General features: G+C 43.4%; 1 protein-coding gene across 2 annotated transcripts; it reads left to right on the top strand.

Annotated features, from left to right (window-relative positions):
• The first annotated feature begins 1771 nt into the window (after nucleotides 1-1771).
• vps51 (VPS51 subunit of GARP complex) lies at nucleotides 1772-10975 on the top strand. 2 transcript variants are annotated; one of them, XM_049592410.1, is made up of 12 exons: nucleotides 1772-1839; nucleotides 2057-2267; nucleotides 4272-4401; nucleotides 4506-4652; nucleotides 4755-4974; nucleotides 5600-6515; nucleotides 6627-6842; nucleotides 7074-7157; nucleotides 7255-7389; nucleotides 7500-7621; nucleotides 9027-9114; nucleotides 10028-10975. In XM_049592410.1, exons 2-12 carry the CDS (start codon nucleotides 2076-2078, stop codon nucleotides 10286-10288), a joined length of 2511 nt encoding a protein of 836 aa, XP_049448367.1. In that variant the 5' UTR covers nucleotides 1772-1839; nucleotides 2057-2075; the 3' UTR covers nucleotides 10289-10975. The 2 variants fall into 2 exon arrangements, with proteins under 2 accessions (XP_049448367.1, XP_049448366.1); XM_049592409.1 differs by having other exon boundaries at nucleotides 1801-2267.
• Nucleotides 10976-12100: the final 1125 nt, after the last annotated feature.

Genomic DNA, 12100 nt, shown 5'->3' with positions numbered 1-12100 from the left:
CAGGATGGATCCATGCTTCATGTTGTTTATGCCAAATTCTGACCCTACCATCTGAATGTGGCAGCAGAAATCCAGACTCATCAGACCAGGCAACGTTTTTCCAATCTTCTATTGTCCAGTTTTGGTGAGCCTGTGTGAACTGTAGCCTCAGTTTCCTGTTGTTAGCTGACAGGAGTGGCACCTGCTGTGGTCTCCTGCTGCTGTAGCCCATCTGCTTCAAGGTTGGACGTGTTGTTGGTTCAGAGATGGTCTTCTGTATACCTTGGTTGTAATGAGTGGTTATTTGAGTTGCTGTTGCCTTTCTGTCATCTTGAACCAGTCTGGCCATTCTCCTCTGACCTCTGGCATCAACAAGGCATTTTCAGTCAGAGAACTGCTGCTCACTGGATATTTCCTTTTTCAGACCATCCTCTGTAAACCCTAGAGATGGTCGTGCATGAGAAGACCAGCCTGTCTGGCACCAACAACCATGCCACGTTCAAAGTCACTTAAATCACCTTTCTTTCCCATTCTGATGCTCAGTTTGAACTTCAGCAGGTCGTCTTGACCATGTCTACATGCCTAAATGCATTGAGTTGCTGCCATGTGATTGGCTGATTAGCTATTTGTGTTTATTTTCAGACAACATTAAAAGGACAGAAAAAGGAGCAAAGCAACAAAACCACTGCACATAGTCGCTCACAAAGGTATTTACTGTATAGCCCTGAAAAAAATCTAAAGTAATGATTTAAACAAACTTTCTTACCTTCTCATCCAGGCTTTTGCAACAAAATTAAACAGAACAACAAAATTATAGCTACTTGTCCTCTGAGCAACAGAAGATGTCAGGGTTTAGACGAGCCATTTCATGGAACACTCACTCTTCTAAGTCATCAAAATTTGTACAGTATAAAAGAAAATGGGATTCCCTTTCCATTTCACCCAAACCACATAACTCACACATTCTGTTTTCTTTCTGAATGTTGTTTAATAGCACAATCTCAATGGCCAGAGGAAGAATACCAGCTCTCAGCTGTGCAACGAAAGAATGTTTTCGAACCTTTTCTCTTCAGATTACAATAACAGCTTCTTTTTTTTTTTTTATGAGTCAAAAATGTGGTGTAAGTTATTCCTGTAAATCTACACCATGTCCTCCTTCTCAAAGATTAAGCAGAGCTCTTTATGTACTCTATTGTTCCACAATTGGATCATGTCACATTTTTGTTGCACTACTCCTGGTACCCAGCCCATTTCTATTTCAGCAAATCTGGAAATGCCCAGAAACAATCATATGGCTCTATTCTGTATAGTGTGAGCAGTGTTATATTCTTGTAAGCCCTGTACCCCTGCAGCAAAATTTAAAATATGGGAGGCACATATGTGAAAAGTAGTAATATAATACGTGACATGACATGACATGACATAAAACAATACAATAAGCAGCAATATAACATAGAATAGAGTACAATCAAATATTTTATTCCATACTATGGTACAATACCATATTACCTTTCGGCTTATGTTTTTAATCTCATATCCCATGCAATCATAATGTTTTTTAATATAATAATATAATATTCATTTTCAATTCATTGCTTATTTTACTTTATGTTATCTCTTATCTTTTTTTAATTCTATTTTCTTTATTTATCTGTACTACTGCTGCTGTAACAACGAAATTTCCTCGTTAGGTACCAATTAAGCGTAATATCTTGTGTTACGTTCGTAGTAGTGCACTTCCGGGTTGTCAGACCGGAAGTACTTTCAGATAACTCTCTTGCCTTCACGTACTCTTTGACGACGTAACACCGGATAGGCTACGAACCCGGAAGCAGTGACATTTTCAAGCTAGCTCCCTGTGTACGTTTGTATTAGAAGAAATATGACATTTTCCAGTTCATTTTTTTGAATTCTTAATTTAAAATCTCTCTTGTTAAGAGCAGAGAGATACGCTACACGAATATCAGTCACTTTAGAGCAAGCAGTGAGCGTTTTCCGGCAGTGGTTGTCTGTCTTCTCCTGCCAGCTGGACGCCCGTCATCTTTGTTTACCGTCATTTTGTTTGTACATTTCTCAGCTGGCCGGTGTCGCACAGTATGGACGGTGAGGCGGACGGCTTGGTGGCGGTGCCCGGGGAGCCCGGCCCCGGCAGGAGGCGCAGGGTGCACGGCATGTTGAAGCTCTACTACGGGATAAATGAAGAAGGAAAGGCCGCGGAGCAGGCGGAGTCCTTGGATCCCTGCGACATCAACGGGCCGCATTTTGACCCGGAGCATTTCCTCAACAAGGTGAGAGACCACTGCTTTCTTCATCTGTCATGTCTGTCCATTGTGACACAGATCACATTAAGGCTTCTGCACTGTATGCTAATAACAATGAGACATTAGTGTTAACAGGAGCTGCTAATGTATAGGCCTAGTATGCTGCTGTCATGTGTATCAAACCCAGTATCATTTACTGCACAGAAACATCAATACCCAGGGTGCCATTTTCTGCAGTGTGGTAGGGAAATATTACAATATTTGAATGAAGGGAAACGTGAGTGTCTGTGATGCATCTGCAGCTATGCTTCCCAGTGTTCCCCAGCTCAGTATCCTTATAATATGACACATTAAGGATACCTTTTAAAGGGTTTTATGTTCACAGTAATGTATGTTTCCCTGTGTCAATATGTTGTAATCACTCACCTGCAGTTTACAGCCCATTGATGTTACACTCTGAAACCTACACCCTTAAATTTGTGGGCAAGGCAGGTGTCTCTGCCTCCACAGAGGTTAAACTGATTTTTACCATTCAAACTGCATTTGAAATGATGATATCACTTCATTCTTTTGCAATTTAAACTTCAAAGATAATCCCTGACAATGTTAGATTATATAATGAGATTATTTTTAACATACAGATTTTCTTTTGTCATTGCTGTACGCCGAAAGTGATTATTGCATTCTACAATGGTAAAAATGTGCAGCCTATACATCGAATTAAAAAAACGTTTTGACATTTCATGGCATAGGACATAGGAGCCCAGGACTAATGGAATGACTCTGATGCATCTGACCATCGCCAAGAGTTCCTTTTAGAGCGATTACACAAGTTTCCTTTGGTGTGTAAAAATGTGGATGGTTGTGATTAGATATGAGGTCTTAGGATAAAGGCTAAAGAACCACAAACTAAGTGGGGGTATAATTCATCTCTCTTTACCAATGCACAAATGACTCAGTGCTCTTTTAACTGACATTATATCTCATGGAAATGGCACAGAATGAAGTGGACTGGACCAGGGTTGCAGTGATATTCTGGTTTCAAGATATTCCGTGATGTAAAAGTTGATGGTTGTTACACTGGGGACATTTGCTTGTCTAGATATTGAAAAACAAGGCAAGTCGACGTTGAATCTAACCTTTAATTTAGTTATTTCAAAAGGGAAGACTTGTTGCATATACTTACATTAAGAAAACGATTTCAAGTTTCAGTTACAGTCATAAAAAGTTTGTTCAACCAACAATAACCCTTCTGTTTTCATTCCTTTTAAGGGTCATTTGACTGATGATAATATGAATTCTGTAATACTTCGATATAGTGAAACCATGATATTTTCTGAGATGGTTATCGCACCATTTAAATCTCATACTGTTGCAACCCTAGGCTGGACATTATACCCACTTTTTACACAACAGTTCACCAGTAAACATACAAAACTGTAATGCTATGCCTATATTGCACTCTTTTCTTGTGGAGGAATGGTAGTCACACATAAATAAGTTATTAAGAAAGCTGCTTTATGAATAACAAAGATATACTCAATGAATCAATGGATTACTGAACGGCTTCTCCTGGCCTACACCTGCAAAATGTCACTCAAATGAACACCTACCGACCAGGAAGAGGTTCAAAAAGACCACATAAAGATGCAAAGGAACTGCAAAGAGACACAAACTGACAACAAAAAAGTGCAAACAACCATGAAGAGACACAAAGAAACACAAAATTACCACACACAACATCACTACAGAGACGCATAACAACAACAAGATGCGTACCAAGTACAAAGACACACAAAACAACAACAAAAAGAAGCAAAACCACCACAAAGTCTGTGTATGTTGCTGCTGTGTAGGAGGGGTGATGGGGCCTTTTGCATATCTGTGCCCTGGGGGTCCATTGTCAGGGGTCCCTCCTGGCCTGTCTCATAATCTGCCCATGAAACAATAATTTTTTGTTTGACTTTGTATTTCATATGCACTGGTTTTGAGTGTGGTTGTGACCGCTGTGTGTTTTTCATCTCAATGCAGCTCAGAAGGGAGTGCTCTCTTGCCGAGCTGATGGACCAGGAGACCTGCATGGTCAAGCAGATCCGCTCTCTGGACAGCGATATGCAGACGCTGGTGTATGAAAACTACAACAAGTTTATATCTGCGACAGGTGAGGGAACGTCTCGGTCTGTGTGAATTAACTGTTAAAATGTTGTCAGATTTGATTGTGCACATGTGGACAGTAAGTTGACCCGTCTCTCCATGTTTTTCCAGACACCATAAGAAAGATGAAGAACGACTTTAAAAAGATGGAGGATGAAATGGATTGCCTGTCTGCTAACATGGCAGCAATCACTGAGTTCAGTGCTCGTATCAGCGGGACTCTTCAAGACCAGCATGCACAGATCACAAAGCTCTCAGGTGAGACCTGAATTGGAGGTTTGTTTTGTTGAGTCAGTTGTCGGGGGTGGGGGCTTCATGATGGTTATATTCATATTTTGGTCTTGCCATGTTCCACCCCAGGGGTTCACACTCTGTTGAGGAAGCTGCAGTTTCTGTTCGAGCTGCCTGCTAGATTAAATAAGTGTCTGGAGCTGCAGGCCTACGCTCAGGCAGTGAGATCCCACCGCCGTGCCCGCTGCGTGCTGCAGCAGTACAGCCACCTGCCCTCCTTCAAAGGAATTCAGGATGATTGTCACGCCATCATGGATAAGCTGGCACAGGAGCTGCGGCAGAAGTTCAGGTAGGAAACTCTCAACCTAAATTCAGATTAGAGACGCCGCTGTGAGGAAATGAAACACTTAAGAGTCACTCTACCTCTAGCAAGAGACGTGAGCGACAAGAGCACCGAGAGAGTATGAACCATAGAAACAAATTTGGATTAAATACAGATTGTTGCAAATATTCTACCCTGATTTTACTCTAACTATTGATGGGCAAAAATAAACAAACAAATCTTTATGAACAACTCCTCTTAGTGTCTCGTATGTGTCAGGTCGGCCTGCCAAACATCAGAGTGCTCATGAATCCCTAACGTGTTGTAACATGGGGCAGTGCAGTCGAGTGTTAAAACAACACGTTGATAACGAATCGTGACATCCTGTAGGGACTGATTCTGTGATAAGAATTGGTCTGCCCATCACTAACTCAAACTAATACTGCAAATTTGCTCTATTGTATATTGCAGATATTCATGCTGCTCGACTAAAAAGTCAATTAATTTGCTGTAACGCAGATGTTTTGTCACTAATGAATGTTGTACCTGCCTGTTTTAATTTTAAAATCTTTACAGATATTTCTTATTTGTGTCTATTCGTTACATTCCCCGTTGATCTTCTGTTTCTTCCTGTTCTGTTGTTGTCCTAAAGGGATGGCGGGTCAAGCGCTAAAGATTTATCAGAGTGTGTGGAGCTGCTGCTACAGTTGGATGAGCCAGCCGAGGAGCTCTGTGATAAATTCCTAAGCCATGCGCGGTCTCGGCTGGAGTCGGACCTCCAGGGTCTGGAAGCAGAGATAAGACCATACCCCTCTGCCTCGGCCGTGAAAGATGCTTCTGCACGCGTGCTGTCATCCACTGCAGCCGCTGAATCTCCGACTGATAACTCCCCCAACACGAGCACTATGCCTTCTCCCACCTCAAACACCGACATCCTGGAATTCATCGACAGAGGCTGCAATGAATTTGTCAGCAGCTTATGTTTAGTAATAACATCTTATCAGGAACTATTTATCAACCACGCTCAGACAGGAGAGCTAGCCTCCAAAAATATTCCTCAGATGGCTAATGGTAAGTTGCACGCCTTTGTGGATGACCTTGCTGCTAGGTATTTCTCGCTGGTGGAGCGGAGGATACAAGAGGAGAAAGGGGTCGGAGATAACTCCCTCCTGGTCCGTGCACTCGACCGCTTCTACCGGAGACTCCAGGCTGTGGCCAAACTGCTGCCAGGCTCCGCCGTGCCAAACCAGGGGAGTGAAATTGTGATCCGGGCCGCAACAGAGCGAGTGAAGCAGTACCTCTCTGCCCTGCAGAGCTTCTACATGGACAGCTTGACGGACGTGAGGCAAGCCCTGGCGACACCTCGCCTCTCTGTGGCCGGTGCTTCTGTGGCTGGAGGCGGAGCTCTTCTAGGCGGGGCGGCCTCTGGCAGAGACGCTCCGATCAGCTTGCCAGAGCTGCTCTCCTCCCTGTCAGCTTCCATTCTCAATCAGATAAAGTCAGTGTTGGCATCAGTGCATCTCTTCACAGCTAAGGACATTACATTCTCCAACAAGCCGTACTTCAAGGTGAATCGCTTTTCTGTCTATTTGCCAGCTAACAGCTTGCCCCAGGAAATCATTTTCCACTTTACCCCATAGTGAGAGTGACAGCTGTTTCTGCCTGTCTCCTCCTCGTAGGGTGAATTCTGCAGCCAGGGTGTACGTGAGAGCCTGGTGGTGAGCTTTATAAAGTTTGTGTGCCAGTCCTCTCGACAGTTTTGTGAGAGCGCGGGAGACAAGGGAGGTTCGACTCCCCCGGCCCTTCTGTTGCTGCTCTCGCGCCTCTGCTTGGACTATGAAACCTCCACTATCTCCTACATACTCACTCTCACAGATGAACAGTTCCTTGCGCAGGTAAATGGCTTGTCCCCTTATAAATGCAGAGACATACACAAAAGTCCACATTTCACTGTAAAATACAGTAATTAACTTCAGATAGATGCTTCAAAGTTGCATTTTAGTGCATCAGTCCTGAGAAGTGGGACTAATCTGTACTATTTTTCAGTGCATTTTTAAAAAACCCCAAACGATAATCTGTTTCGCTGCCATCTAAATACAGATCTTCTTCTTTTTGTTCTTTCTCAGCATCACAGTCCTGTAACACCTGTTACAACTTTATGTGCGGAAGCCAGAGAGGCAGCACAGAAACTGCTGAACCACTACGTAAAGGTAGGTTGAAACATTCACTGAGTTGCTTTTCTTACTGAGGAAAAAGAGCGACATCTGTGCTCAAAAATAATTCCACAAACAACCTTATTTTCTGCAGGTTCAGGGCCTGATCATCTCCCAAATGTTAAGAAAAAGCGTCGAAACACGAGACTGGGTCAACACTATCGAGCCCCGAAATGTCCGGGCTGTGATGAAGAGAGTAGTGGAGGACACCACCTCGATTGACGTGCAGGTCACAGAAAACGATATCTTCATCTGTGTTACGTCCATAAGTCCACTCATTACGCTGTCGTCACCATGCTTGAGTAGGCTGTGTTGTGAACCATCTGTGCTCTACCATAGGTTGGTCTGTTGTATGAAGAAGGCGTGAGGAAAGCACACAGCAGCGACTCCAGCAAAAGAACTTTCTCTGTCTACAGCAGCTCGAGGCAGCAAGCGCGCTATGCTGCCAGCTACACTCCAAGGTAAATGAGCTGGAAATAAACTGGTGATGTGATGGTATAAAGTGCAGTCCTTCAGCAGTTTTAGCTTTGCTTGGTTTAATGATGGCATTGTAACATATTTAAAGACTCAGTCAGGGGTAGAGCGATGTCTTGGATTTCATGAAGTGTGTCTTTGACATTTCTCTGATATTTAAGATGCATAATTTAGGATGGAAATATGTAAAGATAAGCTGTGGGCGAGCCAAGATCCGTCACTATTTACTCTTGAAACTGTCACCAGTTACTCACATCCACCTTTAAGGGTATAATATGTAACATTTCCACATTCAAAGGAAAAAAAAAATAGACCCATGTTATATATTTTGTTGAGTTGTGTTCTTACATCATCCAAAAAGTTTCCAATAATGTTCAAACCCCGAAAATGTTGTAATTGTATTCATTTGGTTGCCTGTCAATGGTGTCATAACCCCGTCACTGTCTTGTTCTAACTTCTCAGGAAACACAGGGCACACCAGGGGTCTCATTTATAAACACTGTGTACGCACAAAACGGTGCCTAAAAGAGGCGTACGCCACTTCCTGCGGAAAAGTTGTGATCTATATAAACAGACTTGATGGGAGAAACTTTAATCCATGCTTAGAAACATTTTGGAGGTGGGAAAGTGGCGACACAGCCTCATTGTAGAAATTGTCGTATATTATTTTGCACACACCATTGTTTGCTTTTGTCTGTTACACTTGTAGTATAGATCCTACGCACTGCTTTATAAATAAGACCCCTGGTGATACGTTAAAGAGTGAAGAAAGAATCAAATAGTGTCACAAAGTTATACTCACTAACGGTAGAGTGGGGCAGCAGTGGCTCAGTCCATGGGGACTTGGGTTGGGAACTGGAGGGTTGCCTGTTCAAGTCCCTGTCCAGACCAAATATGGAGCGTGGACTGGTGGCTGGAGAGGTGCCAATTCACCTCCTGGGCACTGCCGAGGTGCCCTTGAGCAAGGCACCGAACCCCCCAACCGCTTGGGGCGCCTCACCAAGGGCAGCCCCCTCACTCTGACATCTCTCCACTTTGTGCATGTATAGGTCCTGTTTGTGCATGTGTGTGTCTTTTGGACCTGTGTGTTAATGACAAGCAAGAGTGAAAACAGTGAATTTCCCCATGAATCCCCCACCTAATGTTAACTAGCAGTAGACATTACATACTGTTCTTTTATTCCTCTGCATTATTCTGTCTGTATATCAGTGGTTTGGTGAGATACTGTGTGTGACAGGCATACGAACATACGCAGGCAGCTAATTTGTATTACCATCGTCACCTTCACTGCAGGGGGGTCAATTGTGACTGAGTTGTCTTTAATCAGTAGAATAAGGTCATTGTTCTAATTGTGTATTTTTGTTAAGTGATTTGTTTTTCGTCTGCCTGCAGTGCTCCCATGGATACTAATCTACTGAGCAACATACACAAGCTGTTCTCTGAGAGGATCGACATCTTCAGCTCAGTGGAGTTCAACAAGGTGAGTGAAGGTCTGCCTCACTCCGTATAGTCCATGGACCGGGCCAGAGTTTGGTACCGTCTAAGGTGGCAAAATCTGCCTACGATATAGAACCTAGGATTCTGTGGTACCAGTTGGTTTGTAGGGTCCATACAGGTACTTTGAAACATGATAATAGTTTCAAATTTTCAGCTTTACTCATTTTTTTGGACAGTCATTGTTTTGCTATGATTGCCCTACAAAGCGTGACTTCATTTCACAAAGAAAGACGACAGCAGTGCTGCTTGTAAAGTCTGTAAAGTAATTTAAAGGTTGGAGACACCAGCAATATCCTGAATCCTCTTTATACACAAGATGGGAATATATTCCAGGAATGCCATGTATTTGACACTTGACACACGGAATCCACTGTTTCCAACCGAGCAGCATGTACGAGGGTAAATATCCTGTTATAATAACATTAGCACCTTGTAGGCAGGCTCAGCAGAGTTTTCTCCAACTAAGAAAACATAAATGAAAGTGCATGCTGTACAAGTATTCGGCACGGTGGTGCAGTGGTTAGAGGGTTCGTGGTTCGGACCCAGGGTGGGGGTGATCGAATTCAGGGTGGGGGTGCCCTCTTGTGTGAAGTTTGCATGTTCTCCCCATGTCAGCATGGGTTCTCTCCGGGTGCTCCGGCTTCCTCCCACAGTCCAAAGACATGAGGGTTAATTGGTGACTGTAAATTGGCCGTATGTGCCTGTGTAGGCCTTGCTGTTTTTTACACACAGAACTGATCAGGAATAAATAAGGAATTCGATAAAAAAAAATTGACTAAAAAGCAGAATTAATGATGGCATTAATATAATCTTATCAGTTCCCATCCCTGTACTGTAGTGTAATATTCAGTGAAGACATCACACACACACGCTCACACTCCCCTCCACTGTCCCAGGTCTCCGTGATGACAGGAATTATCAAAATCAGTCTAAAGACATTCCTGGAGTGTGTCCGCCTGCGCACCTTCGGCCGCTACGGGCTGCAGCAGATCCAGGTGGACTGCCACTACCTGCAGATGTACCTGTGGCGCTTCGTCTCTGATGAGAACCTCGTGCACTTCCTGCTGGATGAGATAGTGGGGAGCTCCGCCCACCGCTGCCTGGATCCTGCTCCAATGGAGCAGAGTGTGATCGAAGTCATCTGTGAGCGGGGTTAAAGCTCAAAGTGCAGCACACAGCCAGTCTTCTCCAAACACCGTATCACAAGTTACAAAAAACACTGGAATCATGCATCAAAGTTCGAACACTTTGTTACATTATTACTGTTAAATGTTAAATGAATTGATCCAGATACATATTATACTGTAAAAATGAACATATAGATCGCACTTTTATTGCTGTAAGAATGTCAGTAAATCTTCCAACACTAAAGAAAGTCAGTTTGGGAAAGATTAACATTACATACCACCTCAGTCTCTAGTGCTTGGGTTGCATATTACAACAGACATTTAAAAACCATAGAATATAAGAAGAGAAACCCCTCTCACCTCCTCTATGTGCAAATATAGGAGAAAAAAAAAGAATAATCCGTGATACAAGAGAAACTTTTTGGCTCGTACCCCTTGAAGGGAATGTGTTTAATGTGAATACAAACTGAATGACTGAAGAGAAAAGTTGTGTCCTGTGAAAATCTCATGTATTCATAAATCATTTTAGGGGGCTTTTGAATAATCTGCAATTTGAATGTCACCGGATTACTTCTAACACTAAAATAACTGCAGCAGATTTACTTTAACTCTTGCCTTGAAGTTGGTTGATTTCTCTGTGCATGTCTTCCACAGATAAACAGTACGTTTAGGGATGATTTCAATGTGTATGTCTCCAATAAAAGTGTATGAATGTAAGATTTAGTGTGTGTTCTTCTCCCGCCGACACACCAACAGTGTTTAATGTAGGAATTGTGAAATGTTCAAACAACCTTTAATCCCTGTGATGATGGTGTCTGCAGCTTAAATCGGGCCAGTTTATTTCTAATGGCGTGCCAAGTTAGGGCCAATGCTGGGCAAGGCCTTCTTATTTATTTTTATCTATTATCATCTGTGAGACTTATTTTTTTAATTATTTTTTTTATAATGGCCCAGTGATGACAGTGTTGGCCCGATTCTGGGGCATCATTCATGTAATCGTGCGTGACCTGACTTCTTCCAGCATGCAGAGTTTGAGCGGATGGTGGGCCAGGTGATGCTTTGATAACAGTCCAGTAATGGCAGGGTCGACAGCTGGAATCGGGCCAGCTTATTTGGCCCGATTCTGTGGCGTCATTCATCCTGTGTCTCAGCCGAGTTGAGTAATCGGGCACGACCTGACTTTTCTTATTTCTTCCGGCATGCAGATTTTGGGCCAGGTCATGGTCTGATAACAGCCCAGTAATGGCAGTGTCGGCAGCCAGAATCGGACCAGCTTATTTGTCCCGATTCTGGAACGTCATGCATCCGAAGTCTCAGCCAAGTGGAGTAATCGGGAAGGGCCAGACTTGTATCTTCCGACATACAGAGTCGGCCCAGATTATTTGGCCCGACTATGGGGCGTCATTCAACCCTTGTCTCAGCTGTGTCGGGCAGCTGGACGTGGCCTTACTTATTTCTTCTTGCATGCAGAGTTTGGGCCAATGCTAGGCCAGGTCATGTTTTGATAATTCAATAATGGCAGGGTTGGCAGCCAGAATCGGGTCAGCTTATTTGTCCTGATTCTGGGACATAATTTATCCCAAGTTTCAGTCGAGATGGGCAATTGAAGGCAGCCTGTCTTTTTTACATCCTGTATTGATTACTGTAAGTCGCTCCTTTTTGGTCCTCCTCTGAAGTCCATCCACAAACTTCAGCTGGTCCGGAGCTCTGCCGCTGGCATCATCACCAGAATCCCCTCCACCAATCACATCGCTCCTGTTCCTCAGCAGCTTTACTGGCTCCCAGTTAAACAATGCATTGACTTCAAGATCTTCTCCTCCTTACTTTTAATTCCATTCACAA

Source organism: Epinephelus fuscoguttatus, linkage group LG12, assembly GCF_011397635.1.
Source record: "Epinephelus fuscoguttatus linkage group LG12, E.fuscoguttatus.final_Chr_v1".
Taxonomy (NCBI): Eukaryota; Metazoa; Chordata; class Actinopteri; order Perciformes; family Serranidae; genus Epinephelus; species Epinephelus fuscoguttatus.
The sequence above is the reverse complement of the archived record's forward strand: the minus strand, read 5'-3'. Positions and strand labels throughout refer to the sequence as shown.

Excerpts from the sequence above, each read along its gene's own strand:
- vps51 (XM_049592410.1), top strand. The coding sequence starts at position 2,076 with ATGGACGGTGAGGCGGACGGCTTGGTGGCGGTGCCCGGGGAGCCCGGC. Across the intron at positions 6,516-6,626 it reads CCAACAAGCCGTACTTCAAG|GGTGAATTCTGCAGCCAGGG; the intron begins GTGAATCGCTTT and ends TCCTCCTCGTAG. Across the intron at positions 6,843-7,073 it reads ATGAACAGTTCCTTGCGCAG|CATCACAGTCCTGTAACACC; the intron begins GTAAATGGCTTG and ends GTTCTTTCTCAG.